Genomic DNA, 24,334 nt, shown 5'->3' on the forward strand with positions numbered 1-24,334 from the left:
TTGTGAATTCAACCTTTTCCAATCTGCTAATTGTATATTTTATTATTTACAACGAGAGCTCTAACTTCTGGCAAAAATACAATACCTAATTTCTTCTCAAATGGATTTCATTTCTCTTTTGAACCATTTCTGGAATTTCGGTTGTTTTTTTTTTTTGGTTGCACAGAATTCGGTATTTTCTCAAGTATACCTGAGGCAACTAGGTTATGCAAGAGTACTGAACCTGGACTCAGGAAGATCTGAGTTCAAATTTGACCTTAGACCTGTATGACCCTGCGCAGGTCACTTACCCTCTTTTTTTTTTAAGGTTTTTGCAAGGCAAACGGGGTAAATGGCTTGCACAAGGCCACACAGCTAGGTAATTATTAAGTGTCTGAGACCAGATTTGAAGCCAGGTATTCCTGACTCCAGGGCCAGTGTTTTACCCACTACGCCACCTAGCTGCCCCTAGCCACCCCGTACTTAACCTCTTTTTCCTCAGGTATTCTCATCTCTTAAATTGAGATAATAATAGCTCTTGTGTCCTAGAGTTGCTGTAAGATAAAATGATTCAATAATTTTAAGGGATTTTGCTAACTTTAAAATACTATATAAATGATAGCTGGTATTAATTGTCATTTGTCTTACAATATTTATTAAGAGAGTTCTGAAAAAAAAAGAGAACTCTGTAATCTCTTTGAGCATTTAGTGTTCCTATTTCTTTCTAGTTTTAGGGTTCTGTCTAATAAGTTTTCTACTTCTTGAATTCATTGGTATTTCAGCCTTTTTCCTTATCTACTCTCTGCTTCCATTCCCTTCCTTGGGAGTCACATTGCTGGGGTTGGACTACAAAGTTGTCTTGGTCTCCTTCCACATTGGGAGATGTAGGTTTCACTGGCCTAGGTCCTTGCCTTAATTAGCCATCTAGGGAACAGGACTGGCCCAGCTTGGTTTCAGTTCCCTTTTCTTCAGGTCAGGGACAATCAGTGATAATGGCCCTGAACCCTAGTTCCTTCCTTGACTCTTCTCTTTTCTGGATGAACTGAAACAACACCTTCTACCTTTTTGCAGAGTAGAGAGAGTGTGTACAGGCTGTCCCTGACAGTCCCTTGCATCCTCCTCACATAGATAGGAGAGAATAGATATTTGAGGTGGGAAGAGATGGACAGTGGGTTGAGGTGTGCTGGAAATGTCTCCATAGCAAGAAGGGAATCTAATATGGGTTCCAGATCCCAAGTCTAGGGGTCTGATCAATTTGTGGGTCACTGCTGGGAGGGTGGAGGTTTGTGAGCACTTTTCCCCCCCTTCTTATTTTATTTTTCAATTATATGCAAAGGTAGTTTCAACATTCAGCCATTTGCAAGTTTATGAGTTCCACATTTTTCTATCTTCCCTTCCTTCCCCCCTCCCAAGGCAACAAACTGTCTGGTAAAAGTTGTACATGTATGTTCATGTTTAATATATTTCCACATTAGTCATGTTGTGAAAGAGGAATTCGAACTAAGGGGAAAAAATCATGAGGAAAAAAGAAAAGACATAAGGGAAATTTACAAAATGAACATAGTATGCTTTGCGCTGCATTCAGACTTTGCAGTTTTTTGTTTGTCTGCTTGTTTTCTGGATGTAGATGTCATTTTCCATAACAGATCACTCATGGATGTCTTTGATGAGTGAGTACTTTAAAGATTAACTTTCTCCAGTATTAATTCATAGGGATTTTTATCATGTTCAGATTCTTTCTTTTTTGTAATATGGGATCCAGCTGTAATTTTATACTTGCTGTATAATTCCTCTTTTTTTTTTAATTGGTGGGGACTGAGGAAGATGTTTCTCAGATTTACTATCTTGTTGGTCTCATGACTAGAAAGTTGTTCCTTTGCTTTTTAACATCTTTCCAATTATTTGGATAAAGGAATAGATGATGGACTTAGCAAATTTGTAGAGGGGTCTTCAAGCTGGGAAGAATGGCTAACACATTGGATGACAACTTCAGGGTTCAAAAAAATTCTGACAGACCAGAATTTGGGCTAAATCCAAAAAAGTGAAATTCAAGAGGGATATATGTAAAATATGCAGACAGCTTGGTGGCACAGTGGATAGAGCACTGGGCTTAAAATCAGGAAAACTCTCGTCTTCTAGAATTCAAATTTGACCTTAGTAGCTGGGTGGCCCAGTTCAAGTCATTAACCTTGTTAGTTTTAGTTTCTCTATCTGTAAAAGGAACTGGAGGAAATAAATGGCAAACCACTTTTCTTTGCTAGGAAAACACCAAATGAGGCACAAAGTGTCAGATATAACTGATATGGCTGAACAACAAGAAGTGTAAAATATTAAATTGGGGTTAACAAATCAATATCAAAAGTATAGAACTGAGGGGCAACTAGATGGTACAGTGGATAGCGCACTGACCCTGAAGTCAGGAGAACCTGAGTTCAAATCCAGCCTCAGACACTTAATTATTAGTTGTGTAACCTTGGGAAAGTCACTTAATTCCATTGTCTTGTGAAAAAACAAAAACCAAAAAAAAGTATAAGACTGAATTAAGGAACAGTTCATCTGACAAATTCTGGGGAGTTTTAATGAACTATAAATTCAATGATTTCATAATGTAATTTGGCAACCCCTCAAAAAGTTAAAGCAACATCAGCCTGAAATAAGCAAGCATAGAATCCAAGACTGGGGTAGCATTAGGTCCTCTGTATTCTATCCTCATTTTAAGTAGGGCGTTCATAAACTAGAAAGCGTCCAAAGAAAGACACCAGGATGATAAGGTGCCTTGAGTTCATGCCATATGAGGATTGGCTGAAAAAAACTGGGGATGTTTACCCTGCAGAAAATAAACTGAGAGTAGAGGTGGGCATGATGGTTATATTCCAGTATTTGGGCTGTCATGTGGAAAAAGGATTATTAGACTTGTTCTGCTTGAGTGCAAGCCCCAGAGTTCAGAGCTAGGAGCAACGAGTGGACTCTGCAGAGGAAAAATTAGGCCTGATGTAAGAGGAAACTTCCCTAAAGTTATAACTAGTCAGAAAATGACTTAGGGGTGCAGCTAGGTGGCACAGTGGATAGAGCACTGACCATGGAGTCAGGAGAACCTGAGTTCAAATTTGACCTCAGACACTTAATAATTACCTAGCTGTGTGACCTTGGGCAAGTCACTGCCTTGTAAAAACAAAAACAAAACATTAAAAAAAATGACTTAGGGCAGCTAAGTGGTGGAATGGGTAGAGTCAAAATAGCCCTGGAGTCAGGAGGATCTGAGTTCAAATGTGACTTCAGACACTTATTAGCTATCTCACCCTGGGCAACTCACTTAACCCCAATTGCCTCCAAATTTTTAAAAAAGTGACTTCCCCCTTAATGAAAGCTTCAAAAGCAAGAATTGGATGATCTCTTGTTGAGTATATTGTAGAAGACATTTTGTTTACATATGGGTTGAATTAGATGGCCTCTGAGGTCTTGTTCAACTCTAAGATTCTGCAACAGTAACTGTACTATAGGAATTAGAGGAATTTGCTAGCCATAGAGGAAAATATTAAATATTAAATGACACCCACCCTTAGTTTTATGATCAGGAAGGTGGCAATAAAGAGATTTGGTCCAGAATTTGATCAGTAAATACTTATTATAAGACCTTGAGGGTCCCTCTGAACTCATACTTTCTTTGCCTCATCCCAAGGTAATAGGTGATGATGTACACAAAGAAAATTCAAAATTATATGACTGCAGAATTTGAGAGTCAGAAGGATCTAGTCATGCACAAAGAAAGGTAACCTCCTTCTCAAAATAGTTGATTTTATTTTTGAATAGTTCTGAGTGTTTAAAAACTTTTCTTAACTTTTCAATTCTAAATTTACTTTTATATAACTTTCATCTGTGACTTCAGGTTCTGCCTTCTGGGGCCAAACAGAACAAACCTAATAATCCCCTTTCCACATGATAGCCCTTCAAATATTCAAAGATAGCTATTATGTCCTCTGCCTGAGTCTTCTTTTTTCTAGGTTAAATATTTCCAGTTCTTTTCAACAATGACCATATGACCCAACCTAAACCCCACTTTATCATAGTTCTTTACCATACTAGTTTTCTTCCTCTGGACATTCTCATTTATCAATAGATTTAAGTTGTGACAGGTAGAACTTAACACAGTGCTGTTCCATATGAAAACTGACCAAGGCAAAGAACAGTGGGTCTACCAACTTCTATTTTTTTAAGGTGATTGGAGCTGTGACTTGCCCAAGATCACACAACTAGTAAGTGTCTGAGGTCACATTTGAACTAAGGCCCTTCTGACTCCAGGGCTAGTCACTATTGGCTGTGCAACCAAGCTGCCCCACCAAGTTCCTAATGCAACACAAAATTGATATATCATATCACTGAACTACATTTTGAACTTGAAGTCATTAAGACTCCCAAATATTTTTTAGGCAAACTGTCATCTAATCAAATACTTTCCTTAGCTTTTACTTATAGTATATAGGCTCTGAGAAAATTTACCAAACAACAGTTGTTCTAGTGGGTCAGGTCCCCAGAGTGAGCCTTCTACTTTTCTTGGGGTTCTAAGGGTAACTTCAAAAGGTTAAAGAAATCTAATATTATTGCTATTGAACCCCCATCAAATGTGTTCCTAGTATCAATGTTCACCAATTAATATCAACTGACCAGTTGATCTCCATCCCAATTAGCCAATGAATACCAATTAGCTTTCACAGAATGACATTTACTGAAAAGGCATAACAAAGACTGAACAAGGGGCGACTAGGTGGCACAGTGGATAGAGCACTGGCCATGGAGTCAGGGGTACCTGAGTTCAAATCCTGCCTCAGACACTTAATAATTACCTAATTGTGTGACCTTGGGCAAGCCACTTAACCCCATTTTCCTTGCAAAAAGTTAAAAAAAAAAACCCGAAGACTGAACAGTATCTTCTCTCTCCCCAACCATTCATTCCCCTGAGAGAGTGAACTTCAACTCAAAGTGATAACTATTGAACAATTGCTCAACCAATTCACTTCTGGGAGTGATGATAGACAAACCCTTCCTTGAAGGATGTGATATTGAGGTGTAAGCCTTTCTATTTATTCTTATTGAATTTCATTTTATTAGATTCAGTTCAATCCTCTAACCTGTAAAGATCTTATTAGATTCTCATTGATTGTGTTGGTTATCACACCTAGTTTCCATCACATACATTTATTAGGTATAATATTTTTGCTATTCAAATCTGTACCAAGTACAGACTCCTGGGCTAATGAACTGGAGACCTCCTGTCACATTGATGTTGAACCATTAACAACTTCTCTTTTAGTTTGATTCTCTAGTTCTGAGTCATCCAATTGCAGTATTGTCTAGTTCTCATCTCTGCTACTTCCTCATGAGAAAAGTATGAGTGAGGGACTTTATTAAAAACTTAAAAAAAAAACTTTAAGTAAACTTTATCTGAAAATTCCCTTCATCTACCAAGTTGGTAACATTGTCATAAATGAAAATTAGATTAATACTTCATAATCTGTTTTTTAAAAGATTTTATTTATTTTGAGTTTTACAATTTTTCCCCTATTCTTGCTTCCCTCCCCCACCCCCCACAGAAGGTAGTCTGTTAGTTTTTTCTTTATTTCTATGGTATACATTGATCTAAGTTGAATGTGATGAGAAAGAAATCATAAGGAAGAAAAATAAAGTATAAGAGACAGCAAAATTACATAATAAGGTAACAATTTTCCCCCCAAAATTGAAGGTAATAAATAGTGTTTGGTCTTTGTTCAAACTCCACAATTCTTTCTCTGGATACAGATGATATTCTACATCACAGATACCCCAAAATTGTCTCTTATTGTTGCACTGATGTAATGAGTAGGTCCATCAATGCATAACCTGGTTTTTTGTTTGTTTGTTTTTGCGTTTGTTTGTTTGTTTGTTTGCAAGGCAATGGGGTTAAGTGGCTTGCCCAAGGCCACACAGCTGGGTAATTATCAAGTGTCTGAGTCTGGATTTGAACTCAGGTACTCCTGACTCCAGGGCCAGTGCTCTATTCACTGCACCAACTAGCCACCCCCCCATAACCTGTTTTTGAAGAAAACATTCTGACTCTCTATATTCAGTAGCTGCTTCCTTCTCTAGATATTTATTCATTATCTAATAGACTTCTTTAGAATGTTCCCCAGAATCAATGTCAATCTCACTTTACTATTGTTTAAAGAGCATTCCCTTCTCTTTTTTGAAAATTAGAAAAACATTTACCTTTCTTCAATCCTATCGTTCCTCTCCTATTTTCCATGAACTTTCAAGTATTATTGAACTTGGTTCAGCAATCACACTTGTCACACCAGATATTAAATCTTCTTACTTATCTTAAGCTTAACTGTTAGCTATTCTGTTCTATAACTTTCAATGCAAAGGTCATTTGCCTTGGCAAAGAAATAAGAATTGAGCAATTCTGTTGTCTTTAGTTTATTATCCTCCCATTCATTTTTTGATGATCCTTTTTCTCTCAGTATTGGGTTTTTTTTCCCCCAGCTTTCCTTGCCTTAACTCTTTGTGAGGTTTAGCAATTCTTGGCATTTTTTCAAAACCATGTCATGTTCTTCAATTCATCTTCTGTTACCTGGCTTTGTTTCCATCTTCCGTATATATTTCTTTTTAAAATCTAAATTGGTTGGTGAGTTCCCTGTATATTCATATCATTCTCTTCAGATAAATCTCATTTTTTTCTTTCTCATTGGAATTGTTTCCTTTTGTAAAATCAGAATTTTTTGTTATGCAGTTTCTCTTCCTTCTAGGCTGTCTTGTCCTGTAGGTTTTTAGTAGAGATCTGCTTCCCCAATGTCAAGGGATCATATTATATTATGCCCAGATTTCCTTTCCTCTTTCAAAAACTCTAGAAGAGGGGGCGGCTAGGTGGCGCAGTGGATAGAGCACCGGCCCTGAAGTCAGGATTACCTGGGTTCAAATATGACCTCAGACACTTAATAATTACCTAGCTGTTGTGGCCTTGGGCAAGCCACTTAACCCCAAGGCCTTGCAAAAACAAAAACAAAAAAAAAACCTCTAGAAGAGAGAAGTCAAGTCATTTTTCTCCAGTCTCCCTATTGTTCCCAATCCAATAACTAAGGAGCACCCCGTTAGAGAGAATCAGATCCAGAATAGAGTTCTCCTTGGTTGGTTTCTCCACATTTTGAAGGATGGAATTATCACAAAGGCAACAAGATACTAGCTTCTCTGGACTCATCAGGCTAGAGAGTCCCTTGTCACTATTATATTATATTTCTGTGCCAAGGTTGTAATTTATTCCCCAAACTCCTCATCTATTTACTCTTCTTTTCTTGGTGGCCTGTTGTGGAAGTGACCAAATCCCTTATGGTTTTCTCTTTATCGAGGGAAATCACCTAAAGCTCATTACTGTGCTTCCTCCCTTTGCTGCTGGATTTCTTCACATATTTTTTTTTTTTGTAAGGCAAACAGGGTTAAGTGGCTTGCCCAAGGCCACACAGCTAGGTAATTATTAAGTGTTTGAGACCGGATTTGAACCCAGGTACTTCTGACTCCAGGGCCAGTGTTTTATCCACTACGCCACCTAGCCGCCCCCCTTCACATATTTTCTTACTGTTTAATACTAGTCTCCACCCTACCTTTTATCTCTGCTCTTTTTTTTTTTTTCTGGATAGCTATACCTTTCTAGAAACTTAAACCACACATTGGTTTCATCATACCAAGTCCTAGTTCTACATATGAGGGCAAATTTGCTTCCTAGCAATAAGACTTCTAGTCTCTCTTTTTCCCCCACCTAAAATTTAAGCATTTGCACATAGACACTAGATGCCATAGGTTAAATTCTTGGCTCCTTGTTTTGGATTTTGAGTCTTAGAGGCATTTGGGCAACTTTATTCTTTATTATAACTTCTCACAATGATGTCTAGCTTGTGGTACATACATATAAGTAAGGTTTTCTCTCCCCCATTTCTTTTTGGCTTAAAGACCTTTTGATTAGATTTGCAGGATACCCAGTAAATGTATTCTTTCCAGTCTGAGTGGTATTCCACTACTACCTAGGAATCTGTCATTCTGATAGTTTAAATAATGGTCCTGAAATCCAAATCCCTTTCTCAGATATCATCTTCTTGTCCAGTTATTCACTTCCCAAATTAACCTTTCTCTTCTGCATCCCTTACCATCATTGGCAACAATGAGGAAAATACAACCTGCACCTCTGTGGAATTCAATTTCTTGCCCAATACTTCATAATGATTGGTAATACTTTTTAGATTCCCTTTGGCAGTATCATTTTGTGTCTGTGTGAATCACCATCAGTGGGGAATAGTCATCTTAAACCTTGGGAGGTTCTCTATTAGGCCTTGGATATATGTCCTAGGAAGACAACAGATTTGTCTGTGGTTGCCCTTGGGTCCTCAAATGGAGGCCTCAGGACCTCTGTCAGAGCAATCACCAAATACTGCCACACTTCTCTTTTTTTCTCTGACCCTCAATGAGAGATTCCCTCACCTGATGACTTCTGAGATTCTATGACATCATCCTTGAAAGGACATGCAGCTGTTTCTTCCCCAGAGCATCCAGCTCCTTCCTCTTCTGGAAGAGCCTCAAATCTATTTTGAAATTCTAAGTGTACAGTTGTCCTTTCCCCTTTTCCTTTGTGCAACATTTCTCTATTCTAATTATCCTAACAGACTTCAAGTCTTCTTTCTTCTATCTCTGAGTCTCTACTGTCCCGCATTTCTTTTCCCACTGAAAACATTTCTGTTTTCTTTAGAAATATTTCATTTTCCCTAATAGCTTGAAGTGAAGGGACAAATTCTTCAAGTTGTTTTATCTTTTCTAATACAGATTACAGTCATTCATCTTGGGAAAAAATAAAAATATTATTCAATTGATTTAAATAATTACACTTTTCACCTACTCTCCATTCTGGTTGAGATTTTTAGTTATTTTTATTTTAAAAACTACCTGTGGATATTTACACCTTACCTGATTAAAACTTTTTAAAATGATAATCTCATTTTAATAATTTAACAATCTATTAAACTTCCTTTCCTTGTTGTCTCAACCAGAACCTCAGAGTGAGCCTCACCTCCCCTTGTGTCTTGAATCAATCTGTTTCACCCATTTTCCCCATCTACTAATCCACTCTGTCAATTTACTTTACACATTGATTGCTCAGATTTATTCTACTTACTTCTTTTTACTTGTCTTATACTGTCAACTATTTTTTTCCTTGGTTTTCATCTTAAAGTCCTACTCCCCAAACAATGGGGTTAAGTGACTTGCCCAAGGTCACACAACTAGGCAATTGTTAAGTAATTGAGTTTGGATTTGAATTCAAGTCCTCCTGATTCCAGGATCAGTGCTTGATCCACTCTAGCTGCCATCACCCTTATTTCTATAAATTTGACTTAGTTCTATAAAGTATATAAGTTTTTCAGAGAAATTCACTTCAAAAAATTTGGTTTTTCACAGCAATGATTACCAAGTATGTATTTCTATCCATCCCATTTTCCTTTTTTATCCTACTCTCTCTCCTTTCACCCAGTCCATTCTCAAAAGTATTTTGTTTCTCATTTTTATCTTGCCCAAACTGACCTCCCTTCTGTCAGTTGTCCCCCCCCTTTTCTATTATCCCCTTCCCTTCCTACTTTCCTTATGGTAAGAAAAAATTCTGCCCTCAACTGTGTGTTTATATTATTCCCTCTTTGAGCTAATTCTGATGAGAATAAGGTTCATGTGCTCCCCTCTCTACTTCCCCTATTTTCCCTTCCACTGTAAAATCTTTCAAGCCTCTTTTATTTCAGATTATTTACTCCATTCTACCTCTCTCTTTCCCCTTCTCCCAGGGCATTATTCTTTCTCATTCCTTAATTTTATTTTTTAAGATAATTATACTAAACACATTCAACTCACATCACTGTATTTGGTCTACATAAACAACTCCCAACTGCCCTAATAATGAGAAGGTTTTTAGATGTTGTAAATATCATTTTCCCATGTATGAATACAAAGTTTAACCTTATCAAATCCCTTATGACTTCTCTTTTTTGTTTATCTCTCTTTTGCACCTTGTATTTAAAAGTCAGAATTTCTATCTAATTCTGCTCCTTTCATCAGAAAGCTTGAAAGTTTTCTTATTTCATTGAATGTCCATTTTGCTGGACAATTTTGATTCTTGTTTATAATTCTGTTCTTATGCCCTTTGGAATATCATATTACAAACCCTCTGATGTAGAAGCTTCTAAATCTTGTGCTATCCTGACTATGGCTCCACAATATTTGAATTGTTTGTTTGACTGCTTACAAAATTTTCTCCTGGATCTGGGAGGTCTGGACTTTAACTGTAATATTCCTGGGAGATTTCATTTTGGCATCTCTTTGAGGAGATGATTGGTGAATTCTTTCAATTTCTATCTTATCCTATGATTTTAGAATATCAGGGCAGTTTTCCCTGATAATTTCTGAAAGAATTATATCTAAGCTCTTTTTCAAAAAAATTATAACTTTCAAGTAGTCCAATAATTCTTAAATTATCTCTTCTAGATCTGTTTTCCAGATCAGTTTTGCTTATGAGATATTTCACATTTTCTTCTATTTTTTCCATTCTTTTAATTGATTGATTGTTTCTTGATATCTCATAAAGTCATTAGTTTCTACTTGGCCAATTCTAACTTTTTAGGAATTATTTTCTTTTGTGAGTTTTTGTACCTCCTTTTCCATTTGACTAATTATACTTTTTAAGAAGTTCTCTTCAGTAAATTTTTGAATATATTTTTTTGTTGACCAATTCTGCTTTTTAAAATTTTTTTATTTATTTAAGGCAATGGGGTTAAGTGACTGACCCAAGGTCACACAGCTAGACAATTAAGTGTCTGAGGTCAAATTTGAACTCCTGTCCTCCTGACTCCAGGGCCAGTACTCTGTCCACTGCATCACCCAGCTGTCCCCCAATTCTGCTTTTCAAGGAATTCTCTTCATTGGATTTTTGTGCCTCTTTTACCATTTGGCCTATTCTATTTTTTAAGGTGTTATTTTCTTCAGTATTTTTTTTATGCCTCCTTTACTATGCTATTGACTCTTTTTTTCATGATTTTCTTGAATCACTCATTTCTCTTCCCAGTTTTTTCCCTATTCCTCTTACTTGATTTTTTTATTTTATTTTTTTCTTTTAGTTTTTTGCAAGGCAAATGAGGTTAAGTGGTTTGCCCAAGGCTACACAGCTAGGTAATGATGAAGGGGTTCAAACCAGATTTTTTTTTTTTTTTTAGTTTTTGCAAGGCAATAGGGTTAAGTGGCTTGCCCAAGGCCACACAGCTAGGTAATTATTAAGTGTTTGAGGTTGGATTTGAACTCAGGTACTCCTGACTCCAGGGCGGGTGCTCTATCTACTGTGCCACCTATCCACCCCTTACTTGATTTTTAAAATCAAGTTTCATATTTTTTCCCCTCCTTCCCTTCCCTACTCCTGATACCTGACAGAAAGTTAGATTATATAGAATAACTATGCTAAACATAAATCCATATTAATCATGTGAAAAAAGAATCAAATTGAAACAGAAAAAAAAGAACATTAGAGAGAAAAAATATAATACATTAGACAACTTTAAAAAATTGAAGATATCAGCTTTGGTCTGCATTTAAACTCAACAGTTACTTCTCTGAATATGGATGGAATTTTCCATCACAAGTCCTTTAGAATTGTCTTTGATTATTGTGCTGCTGAAATGAACAAGTCCATTTATAGTTGATCATCGTCTAATGTTGTGGTTAGTTCTTCTGGTTCTGCTCCCTTCACTTACCATCAGTGCATGCAAATTTTTCCAAGCTATTCTGATGTCCTGTCTCTCATGATTTGCTAGTGATTCCCCAGTTGTTGGCATCCCCTCAATTTCCAATTCTTTGCTACTACTAAAAGAGCTACTCTAGATAGTTTTGAATGTGTGAATTTTTTACCTTTTTTAGTGTTCTCTTTAAGTTACAGACTTAGGAGTGGTATTGCTAGTTCAAAGGGCATGTAGTTTTACTGCCCTTTGGCATAATTCCAAATTGCTCTCCAAAAGGTTAACTGGGTTCATAACTTTACCAACAATGCATTAGTGTCCCAGTTTTCCCGTAATTCCTCCAACATGGATCATTTTCCTTTTTTTGTCATATTGGTCAAGCTAATAGTTGTGCGGTGTGATATCTCAGAGTTGTTTAAATTTACATTTCTCTAATTAATAATGATTTAGAGCATTTTTTCATATTATTATAGAGAGCTTTAATTTTGTCATCTGAGAATTGCCTGTTTATATTGTATATTATAAATTTGACTCACTTTTCTATATATTTTATTTTTATTTTATTTTATTTTTTTTTAGATTTTTCATGGGAATGGGGTTGAGTGACTTGCCTAAGGCCACACAGCTAGGTAATTATTACGTGTCTGAGGCTGGATTTGAATTCAGGTACTCCTAACTCCAAGGCCAGTGCTCTATCCACTGTGCCACCTAACTGCCCCATTCTCTATATATTTTAGAAATGAGTCCTTTGTCAGAAACACTAGTTGTAAAAATTGTTTTCCAACTTACTGCCTTCCTTTTAATCTTGGTTGCACTGGGTTGGGTTTTTTTTGGTGCAAAACCTTTTCACTTTAATGAAATCAGAATTATCCATTTTACATTTTATAATGTTCTCTATCTCTTCTTTGGTCATAAACTCCTCCCCTTTTCATAGGTCTGACAGGTAAAATATTCCTTTTCTCCTAATTGATATCATCTTTTATGTCTGAACTCTTTATCCATTTTGACGTTGTCTTGATATAGGGTGTGAGTTGTTGGTCTATGTCTAGTTTCTACCATACCATCTTCCAGTTTTCCCAACAGTTTTTATCAAAGAATGGGTTCTTATCCCAGAAACTGGAATCTTTGGGTTTATCAAACAGCAGATTACTGTAATCATTTACTACTGTTTCTTTTGCACTTAATCTATTCCACTGACCCACCATTTCATTTCTTAGTCAGTACCAAACAATTTTGATGACTGATGCTTTAGAATATAAAATGTAATTTTAGATCTGGTATGACTGGTCTTCCTTTGCATTTTTTTATTAATTCTCTTGAAATTTTTGATTTTTTCTTCTATATGAATTTAGTTACTATTTTTCTAGCTTAATAAAGTAATTTTTTTTGGTAATTTGATGGTATGACACTGAATAAATAATTCAATTTAGGTAGAATTATCATTTTTATTATTTTACCTCAGCCTACCCATGAGCAATTGACATTTATTTATTTAGATCTGATTTTGTGTGAAAGGTGTTTATGGTAGTATTCATATAGTACCTGAATATTTTGTGTTATGTACAGTTACTTTAAATGGATTTCTCTATCTCTTGCTGCTCTTGTTGGTAATATATAGGAATGCTGATGATTTTTTTTTTGTTTTGGTTCTTGCAAGGCAAATGGGGTTGAGTGACTTGTCCAAGGCCACACAGCTAGGTAATTATTAAGTGTTTGAGACTGGATTTGAACCCAGGTACTCCTGACTCCAGGGCCGGTGCTTTATCCACTGCACCACCTAGCCACCTGGAATGCTGATGATTTACGTGACTTTATTTTATATCCTGCAGCTTTGCCAAAGTTGCTAATTGTTTCAAGTAGTTTTTTAGATGTTTTTCTAGGATTCTCTAAGTATACCATCATATCATCTGTAAAGAGTATAAGTTTTGTTTCTGCACTACCTATTCTAATTCCTTCAATTCCTTTTTCTTCTCTTATTATTAAAGCTAACATTTCTAATATAATATTGAATTATGTGATGGTAACAGACATCCTTGTTTTGATCCTAATCCTATTGGGAATGCTTCTAGTTTATCCCCATTATATATAATGCTTATTGATGATTTTAGATAGATACTGCTTATCATTTTAACAAACATTCCATTTATTCCTATGCTCTCCAGTGTTTTATTTTGTTTTTTTAGGTTTTTTGCAAGGCAATGGGGTTAAGTGGCTTGCCCAAGGTCACACAGCTAGGTAATTATTAAGTGTCTGAGACCAGATTTGAACTCAGGTACTCCTGACTCCAGGGCTGGTGCTCTATCCACTGCGCACCTAGCCACACCCCTCTCCAGTGTTTTTAATAGAAATGGCTGCTATGTTTTGTAAAAAACTTTTCATCATCTATTGAAATAATCATATGATTTCTGTTAGGTTTGTTATTGATGGTCAATTGTGCTTGAACCAACCCTACATTTCTGGACTAAATCCTACTTGATCATAATGTATTATCCTAGTGATAACATGCTTTAAGCACTTTGCTAATATTTTATTTACAATTTTTGAATCAATGTTCATTAGAGGAAAATGGTCTATAATTTTCCTTCTCTGTTTTAACTCTTCCATTTTAGGCATCAGCATCATATTGATGTCCTAGAAGGAATTTGGCAGATGTCCTAGAAGGAATTTGGCAGAATTCCTTCTTCACCTAATTTTTCAAATAGTTTATATTGAATCAGTGTATGTGTTGTTTCCTTTGTCACCACAGTAACTTTCTATGGTCAGAATTTTTTTCTGCTATTTACTAATTTTCTATCCTATTTCTTGACTTTTAACTCTATGCTAAAGAGGAACTCTGCTTTCCGAGTGGAGGGAGCACTGTCCCAAAATTCAGGTTTTATGTGCAGCTATTTTCAGAGGTAATTCTGGGAATCTGTAACTTTTAGTTCTTCCAAGGTGGCATGCTTGAGGAGAGATGTGTTTGCTTCTCTTTTGAATTGTGCAATGGTTTATGAATCAAGCATTCGTTTCAACTCTGAAACTGTCATGAGGGTCCCTGCTCCCATGCAGCCCTGCTAATGCTCTACCTCACACTGGGACTGTGACCCAGATCCAAGGATAAACAATGCATTGGTCCTACCCCTAGTGCCAGCAAAGAGACCCCGTAAATCTCTTTCTGACCTGTTGTGTGATCCCCTTATTGTCTGTGGCCCAAGTGGCCTGGAGACCGCCACTGCTGCTGATGATTTAGTGGCCTGGAAGCCCAGTTGTCTGGGCCCTGCACTGTGCTAGCTATAGGGCTGAGGAATTGTTTGCTAATCGCAGCTGGTGAGTTGGAAGTCCTATACATGTGGCTCCAGATTCAGAAAGCCTCCAGATACAGTCTCTGGACATTCCATGGTAATGGAGAATGAAAAGGTTGTTTTTTTGGATGATTTGGTGCAGTCTCTAAATACAGTTGGTTCCCTCAGGAGCACAACTTCACTTTCCTATAGACTGCGGGGGGAAAAAAAAAAGGAGTAGGTGCTGGGTTGAGTGACCTCCCACTTGCTGTACACTTGTCTCTGAAGGAGGAGATGCTGGCTAGGGTCAGGCATGGGCTTCTCTTGTGGGATATGTGACAGTCATGGGAGACTGTAGAGAGGAGAGGAAGCTGGTTCCTCACAAGTTCTCTCCCAGAAGTGGCCATCCTTGGGTCTAGGCTCCTTGGGCCTAGCCTCCATGTGACTCCCTCCTTCTTCTCTAGGAGTTGGAGTGATCAGCATGGAGCGAGCCTACCCGCTCTTCCTGGGCTCCAACATTGGAACAACCACCACGGCTTTGCTAGCTGCTCTTGCCAGCCCTGCTGATACCCTGCTCACTGCCGTACAGGTATCTTAACTGGCTGAGTCTAGGATTCTAGAGGTTCTCTCAAAGCCCTTCCTCTAAAGGAAAACCTTTTGCTTTGGTTTCCATTCCTAACTTAGGAGTAGAGTCTGGAATGGGAGAAACACCAGTCTCAGGGTCAGCAGGATAGTACCATGCTCCTGGGTACTAGAGTTTTCCCTATTGTGTTCAAAGTTTGCCTGAGGAGCCTAGACATATGAAACCCTGCCTTCTCTCCCTAGTAGCACTCATCTCTTCTCCCTTCAGCATCTTCCATTTCTCCCTCTTCTCTGACTCATTTCACTCTTGCTTACAGCTAGTTCAATTCTCCCAGTCATAAGATAAACCTTTCCTTGATCCTACTACCACTTGTGTTTCCTCCCTCTCTTTCCCAAACAAACCTATCCATGGCACATGCCAGCCTACTGAGAGGCAGAGATGAGAACAAGGCCCCAGACTTTGCCCCAATCTGTCACTGAGTCACTCTTACCCAAAGTCAATCCTAATCTTATCAGACCTTATTTGTCCCTGCTTATCATGAATTGATTAAGGAATTATTAGAACTTCCTGTCTCATAATTTTCAGGGAAGATCCTGGGTGGGGTAGGGGTCCAAGAGAAATTCCCTTGATTTAGGTGGATTAAGAATAAATAGGTTTTTTTGTGCAAGCCAGTCACTAAGGCCCCCTCATCTAGGGGGTCTTTGAACTCTGCATCCTGAGACAAAGGTCCCTTGTTCTATTATGTAAATACATCTTTGCTCAGAAACTGATCCAGGGTCACAAATACTACTGGGGATTACTTTGAGAGGCCTCTTCCCACTTTGCACCTAACATAGATTTCTCCCTAGGTCTCACTCATCCACCTGTTCTTTAACATGGCTGGTATTTTGCTGTGGTACATCGTGCCTGCCTTCCGCCTGCCCATCCTCTTGGCCAAGAAGTTTGGAAACGTGACTGCTCGTTACCGCTGGGTGGCCGGGGTCTACCTACTTTTCAGCTTCTTCCTGATCCCCCTGGTAGTCTTTGGGCTATCAATCGCAGGTGGTGTTGTGCTTGCGGCCGTGGGAGGGCCCCTGCTTGCGCTCCTTGCTTTTATCATCCTCATCAACCTGATGCAGCGGCATCGCCCTACCTGGTTACCCCGTTGCCTCAGATCATGGGCTTTCCTTCCCCTTTGGCTCCACTCCCTTCAACCTTGGGACCGTGCCATCACCAGATGCTGTAAATGCTGCCCTCAGGCCCAGGACCCATCTGCAGACATCACAGTCAAGGAAGCCCACTGCTTTGAGAACCCTATTGTCCTGGTCTCCCAAAAACTGTGAAAATCCTGGTTCTTATTACTGCCATACTGGGTCACCAGGCCTGAGGCAAGGGTGGAGAGGACATGAAGAAGTGCCTGTCTTACCAGTGTGGGGTCCCCTCAGGATGGGCTACACATGTCATAAATTCATACAAAAAAAGACAGCTCTTTCTCACTTAGAGAGGAGAGCCCTGGAAAGACCCAGAGCAGGCTTCTAAATACTACAGCATTCCCTATCCCTCTCCTCAACAAACCTATCTTCAAATTTCCCTTTTATTCTTACAGAATAAATGGAGCTCTCCATCATACTCTCCTTTCCCCCTCCCCATGTTTCTGTTTACCTGACCCTACTGACTCCAGGGTTGGGAGGCTATTTAGGCCAGATTCACACCTCTAGACTGCCAGTAGCTAAACAAGAAAGGGACAAGCCTGGCTGATACTGCCCCTTGCTGGTCAATTTGGGACTTTTCCAGCTTGGTGTGAAACAAGTCAATAATGCTTCCTCCAGAAGCTGCTCAGTCAGCAGCCCAGAGACACAGTCCCATCCTCATGAATTCATTGGTCCAAGAGGTCCATTAGTGGGGAGTTAGAGATGGTTGGGCAGGAACCAGACTGGGACTAGTGATAAGGAGAGTAGAGAATCCAAGTACACTTGGCTAGGAGCAATTTCCTGGACAAGTCTATGTGGGTTCTGCACCTGACAGAGAAAAGAATGACAGAGAGCCTTTGAATCAGCAATAGTTTCATATCTAACAGTCAAAGGATAATCATCATCAATCAATTTATAATGTGCTTACTATGCACCAAGAAACTACTCTAAAAATTCAGGGAAAAAGCAAAAACAGTTTCTGAAGTCAAATAGTATGTATGGCTGACATTTATATATGACTTTAAGGTTTACAAAGTACTTACATCCTTTGATTCTTTCAACAACTCTTTGAATTAGGGGGCATAAATTATTATCACTATTTTATAGATGGGGAAATTGAGGCTTAGAGAGAGATTATGACAACTATCCTCAGAGACAAGACTAAAACCCAGATCTCTCTGGCTATCAAGTCCAGTCTTTGCAATACATACCCCTAGGATCTGGAGATGGAGGAGATTTTTAAAGACAAATCACTGACAAATACTAATATGGAGAGGAAAAGACTTGTCCAATTTTTTAGAGGTAATAAGTAGCAGAGCTGAGATTCAAACTTCGGTCTTGATTCCCAAATATTTGTAGTGCCACTTCAGCTTTTTTACTCTCAGTATACTGACTAAAACCACCCACCCTCCAAGACTTTATGTTAGTTAGCTCCACCCTGAGCTCAGTTCTCTATTCCCCAGTCAAGAATCTCCCCTTTCTTCTTCCTGTGGATTCATCTCCCCAGCTGCATTTCTGGTTTCTCTAGCCTTGCTTCTTCCTCCACTTTTACACCTATTGGGAGAATTTCTCTGGGTAATGTAATAATAATAATTAATAATAATAATAATAATAATAATATTTATTGTGTATTAGGCACTGTTTGCACTAAGTGCTTTTCAAATATTATCTTATTTGATCTTCACAATCACCCTGGGAGGGGTGGCTAGGTGGCATAGTGGATAAAGCACCGCCTTGGAGTCAGGAGTACCTGGGTTCAAATCCGGTCTCAGACACTTAATAATTGCCTAGCTGTGTGGCCTTGGGCAAGCCACTTAACCCCATCTGCCTTGCAAAAACCTAAAAAAACCCCAAAAAACACACAATCACCCTGGGAAGTAGGTAACTCCATTTTACAGATGGAGAAACTGAGGTTAAGTGACTTGCCCAAAGTGTCTTTAGCTGAATTTGAATTCAGGTTTTCCTGACTACAGAGCCAGCACTCTCTCTGCTGAGGCATTTAGCTATGGTTGTGGTTGAAGGGAAGCAGTATGCTTGGTTCAAGAGATCAATCAGTGGCTCCTTTTGAGTGATCAGGAGAATCCAGGAATCAAGGAGATAATCAAGGCATTCCTATGCCCTGCTGCAGCATTAATTCCATCCCTCTGGGTGGATCACTTGTTTCTTTATCTGTAAATAAGGAGTTCATATTCTCAGGTAATACCTTACAACTAAGATACCTTCCAATTCTAAATTTTTGAACACTGATTCTTTTTTTTAGGTTTTTTTTTTTTTGCAAGGCTAAGTGGCTTGCCCAAGGCCACACAGCTAGATAATTATTAAGTATCTGAGGCCGGATTTGAACCCAGGTAGTCCTGACTCCAGGGCCGGTGCTTTATCCACTGCACTACCTAGCCGCCCCATGAACACTGATTCTTTCCTCTACCTTCACTCTTTCCCTGAGCTGTCTTTCCTAGTGCCAGACCATGATCCTAAGAAGCCCATTCATTATTATGTGTGATATGGAATCATTGAGAAGAAAGAATGATGCATTTCCCCTGATCCTTTAACCCCACAGACACTAATTTTAATGGCTAACATTATTTCAAGTTCCTAAACTCCCACAAACACTAATTTGAGAGGCTATCATTCATTGCTCCAAGTTCCTGGCTTTCCCCAACACTAGAGGGCCCCATTCTACACAAGACAAGTATAGAACAAATTTAGCAAAATGTCTAGAAAACCAGGTTCTGAAATCAGGGCTGCCTTATTTTTAACCTTTCCTCTTCTGTCCTTTCACTACAGCACAATGCAGCCTATTCTGACCAACAAAGATTAGCCACTGACCACGTGTCTATATAAGACTGGGGTTTTGGAGGCTTGTTTTCTCTTTTCCCTGATCCATCTGGTTCTTTCAGCATTTCACTGCCATAAGTCTTAGCTAAGTGAGCCTGGGAATTCTAACTCCCTGGGTGTGTGGTCAGAGGAAGACCTTCTGTACCTGTGTTCTCATTTGTAACATGGAAGAAGAAAAAAAATTGCCCCTTTGTCTTTCAGGCTGGAATGTCACGAGAATAAAATGAGATCATAAAAGGGGGAGCCCCTACCAAAAATGTCGAAGGTGCTTTTAAAAAGTATGAGAGCTTGTTTCAAGTTCTTTAATTACTTACTTCTTTTCTCTACTGGACCTTCTTTCAATTTTCCACAGTTGAGTCCAACATTGGAAACTTGTACCCGGCATGGGGTATGTGAAGCTGAACAGCAAGATGATACTCAGACATGGGTGTGTTGACTTTACTATCAGTTTTGCCCCACCAAAAAAAAAAATTACATATATACATTCATATGCATGTGTACACATAGATACATATATTCACAATGCATTTTAAAGTTTAATCTGCTTTTTTAATATCCTCTCACTTAAATCTAGATAATCAACAAAATAATAAATCAAGCCCTAACTTGTAGTGTTTGCTGATTTCTAAAGTACAAATGCTCCCCTTGAAAATGTAACAATCAGCCCTCCTAAACTTTTACAAGCAGGCTCCCAGTACCCTCCCAAGTCAGGAAAGGGACCCTGAGATCATGAGCAGTCATAACAGGAATGGTTCCCCTTCTTCTCTGTTCAAGTAAAGGGCTAAGTAAGAGGCTGCCTCTCCAACCTCCCCACTGTAACAAGGAGTGTGTTCATCTAGCTAGGTTTCTTTCCTGTGGGGAAAAAAGTCAAGTCTGTCTTCAGTCACCCCCCCTCCACCCCCCACTTCCATGCCCAGGTACCTAAACTACAGAGCCTATCTTTGTCTTACCCAGAACATGTTCTTTGCTCTGGAATTTTGCCAACTCACCATCTCCACCATCAAAACTACCCAAAACTATTCAGCTATACCATATTGAGCACCTCCAGAGTACTCGGTTCCCGGTACAAAATAACTCACAGAGGAAAAGAAAATTGGAGAGTAAGACAAGTCTGTGATGGATCTGAAGCTGGATTGAGAACCTGGAAAGGGAGAGGCTCAGAGAGTCACTTATGAAAGTTCCACAGGGAGATAGAATTTGAACTCAAAGATTCTATTGCATTTGAAAAGGCAGAGAGATGGACAGGATGGGTTGGGAACAGCTTGAGCAAAGGAAGAGATGCAGTAGAGGGATCTGTCTGATTGAAACAGAGAATTATGTTCTGTTCAACACTCATTTCTCAATGGCCTCATTGGGGCAGTGTCTGGTCCAGAGTCGTTGCTTGCTCGCTTCCCTCTTGCCCCGCCCCCACCATTATAAGAGAACTCTGTTGGGTTCTGGGATAAAAGTGAAATAACTCTTGTCCCTCAGGAAGCTTCCATTCTATGGGGAGATGTAATTGTACACTGATAATGAAATACAAGTAATGAGGGAGGGGCGCACTAACTCCTGGGCAGATCCGGAAGGGCCTCTTGTAGCAGAATACACCTGAACTGGACCTTGAAGAAAACCAAGATTCCAAGAGATGGAAGTGAGGAAGGGAAGCATTTCAGAAATGGATGGATGGCCTCTGTAAAGACCTATGTTTTAGAAATAAGAATTTGGCAACTGTGTAGAGACCAAATTGCAGAGTAGAAGAGAATGGGAGAACAATTGAAAGGTTCTTGCAATAGTCCTGGCTAATAATACTATATGTTTTTCCAATTACAATTATCCCAATTAAATCTTCACAACAACCCTGAGAGGCAAATGCTATTATCCAAATTTTCAGATGAGGAAACTGAAGTTTAGTGACTTTCCCAGTTGTCACACAGCTAACAGGTAGCTGAGACTAGATTTGAACTCTGGTCTTCTTAACCCCTGGAGCTGCAAGGTGGCCAGAGGACAGAGTTTTGGACTTGGAGTCAGGAGAATGAATCTTCCTTACTGCTTACTAGATGTGACCCATACCAGGGCATTTAGACCTGTTTGCCTCAGTTTCCTCATCTGTAAAATGAACTAAAGGAAGTAGCAAAACACTAATAACTTTACTAAGAAATTATAAAATGAGATATACCTGAATCAACTAAAAATGTTCTTGACTCCAACCCCGCACTCTATCCACTGTTCCATCCAAACCCCATATTGTAGCCTTCTGAGTAGAGAGAAATGAACCTAGAATTGAGAAGACTTGACCTGGGGAGAGTGAAGAACTGAGGATAACCCTGTAGTTGTGGGGTCTTAGACAGAAAGAGGGAGGTTAAGAGCAGGGTGGATTTTAGGATAGAGATGTACAGCAGACAACCGGTAACAGGACTGAACCTTAGGAGAGAAATGGGAGCTTGATGACTGGACAAATTGGAGATGGGATTGACAGCTAAACAAAAGGATACCAGAAGGCAGAATGGAGAGAGCACAAATTAGGGCCTAGGATGGAGCTTCTGAGGAGGAGGTTGGAAACAAATGACAAGCTAGCAAAAGAGACCCGGAAGGAGTGGTCAGCAGAAAACTAAGAGTGAGCAGAGCCCAGAAGGAGAGGAAAGAGATTGTCTACAGCAGGGACCTTGGATGAGATGGATAAAACTAGACTGTGGTAGACTTGAACAAAGTCAGAGGAATTTCAACTTAATTTGGTTCTTGATCAGAAGAGTCAGAGAAGAAAGCTCAGTGACATTAAATTAAGATAAATTTGCAATCAATAATTGAAGTATTGATGAAGGTGTTAATGATTAACAGTGGTTTAATGGCTAGATACCTCAACCCAGGAAAAATCTGTATTTTTAATAGGGGGTCTTATTAATTCAAAGGGAGGGAGTTGTTGGGGAATTGAGAACTTCTTCTGCCCCTAAAAATCACTTTTTTTTTTCAGGACCATGCCCTCTACCTCTGACTAAGACTGGTCCTGGTTTGTGTATTTCTCTGTGTGTGTGTGTGTGTGTGTGTGTGTGTGTGTGTGTGTGTGTGGTTGTTGCTGTTATTGTATGTGAGAGAGAGGGAGAGAGGAGGAAGTGAGAGAGAGACAGAGAGAGAGAGAGAGAGAGAGAGAGAGAGAAGGGAAGAGAAAGAAAGGACAGAGTGAATGTGAGAGAGAGAGAGAAGGTGTTTATTATCAGGATAATCTCAAAGGCAGAAGGGAATGTGGTAAGAGGTGTCACAACATATTTAAGGGAAGCTAGAAAATAATCTGCTAGTAAGCAGAGCAACCAGAACAGAAGAGACATCCCCTAAAAGCAAATTACAGCCTACAGTCTATATGTGCTAAGGAGGAGTAGTAATCTCACCACTTAGGGCAATGTTGTACTGTGCATAAAGTGAGGTATTATGGGATTATGGACTGATTATGCATCATTTGCAAGTCTTAAATCTTTATGAACTCTAGTGCAGGAAGTTACCTCTACCTTGAGACACCATCATAGCAGGTGTGTGTGTGTGTGTGTGTGTGTGTGTGCGCACGCGTGCATGTGTGTGCATATGTGTATTTGTATACCTCGGTGTATCTGAATGCATACATGTTTGTGTGTTGGTTTGCTTGTGTGTGTGCATCCATGTGTGTACATATGTATGCCACTGTATGCGTGTGTGTTCATGTGTTTCTGTAGATATGTAGGTGTGTATGTCTTGTGTGTTTTGGTCCAGCTATCTTGGTCCAAGCTGCTACATAGAAGAAGAGCAGCAGAGGGCCCAGTGCCAAGCTGTGGGATTGGTAGCTTCTTCTTACCAAATTGGTACTTGGGTCATCGGCTGAAAATGTGTCATATGTCAGAGGGCTCAACCCTGGGAAATCAGCCTGCTGGAGCTGGAAGGCAAGGAGTGCTGGGGTGAAAGGGGGTGAGGCTGGCAGAGGGAAAGAGAAGCTCTATTCACAGGCCAGCCCTGAGGGCTCTTCATTCTGACTCCTGCTCTGAGCATCCAGCTTCCCCAAATGCAGTTATAGGGGAAGGATTATTGTTGTTCAGTTGTGTCCCACTGTTTGTGACCCCATTTCCAGTTTTTTTTTAGCATCGATATTGGACTGGGTTTGCTGTTTCCTTCTCTGGCTCATTTTACAAAATGAGGCACTGAATTAAACAGGATAAAGTGACTTATCCAGGGTCACACAACTAGGAGGTGTCTGAGGCCAGATTTGAACCCAGGAAGATGAGTCTTCCTGACTCTAGGCCCAGCACTCTACCCACTGTACCACCCTGCTGCTATGATGGGATGTGGGGTGGGTACAATTTTGAGGAAGAAGCTTTCATTTTCTTTTACTGTGAGAGGTGGGATCCAGGCAAAGGAAGGTCAACTGTCCCTACTTAGGCCAAGAGGCATTTCGTATCAGGATACTAGAGATTCTCAGTCATCGGGGCATGGGTGTTACCTCAGTCAAAACTGAGTCCTGGGGAAGACCTTAGCTTAAAAAAAGTCAAGGTCTCCCAGAGCATCAAGGCTATCTCCATCATCCTGACCCATGTCTGACCACTGGTCCCAGCTGTCTCTGAAGGAGAAAGTGAGACTGGCAACTTTGCACAGCACCCTCTCACTTGTAATCATGTCATCACCTCCCCTCTTCATGGGGTGGCTAGGTGACACAGTGGATAGAGAACTGGCCCTGGAGTCAGGAGTACCTGAGTTCAAATCCGGCCTCAGATACTTAATAATTACCTGTGTGATCTT

The 24,334-nt window shown here is 39.4% G+C and overlaps 1 protein-coding gene across 2 annotated transcripts in view; it reads left to right on the plus strand.

Annotated features, from left to right (window-relative positions):
• SLC34A3 (solute carrier family 34 member 3) overlaps window positions 1–20,157 on the plus strand; it is a 35,267-nt gene extending 15,110 nt beyond the window's left edge. For both annotated transcript variants that reach the window (XM_074210586.1, XM_074210587.1), the window contains exons 12-13: window positions 15,481–15,605; window positions 16,448–20,157. In XM_074210586.1, coding sequence (XP_074066687.1) covers window positions 15,481–15,605; window positions 16,448–16,921 — 599 coding nt within the window. In that variant the 3' untranslated portion in view covers window positions 16,922–20,157. The remainder of the gene's footprint in view (window positions 1–15,480; window positions 15,606–16,447) is intronic.
• The last annotated feature ends 4,177 nt before the right edge of the window (window positions 20,158–24,334 follow it).

This window comes from Macrotis lagotis, chromosome 1 (assembly GCF_037893015.1).
Source record: "Macrotis lagotis isolate mMagLag1 chromosome 1, bilby.v1.9.chrom.fasta, whole genome shotgun sequence".
NCBI lineage: Eukaryota > Metazoa > Chordata > Mammalia > Peramelemorphia > Peramelidae > Macrotis > Macrotis lagotis.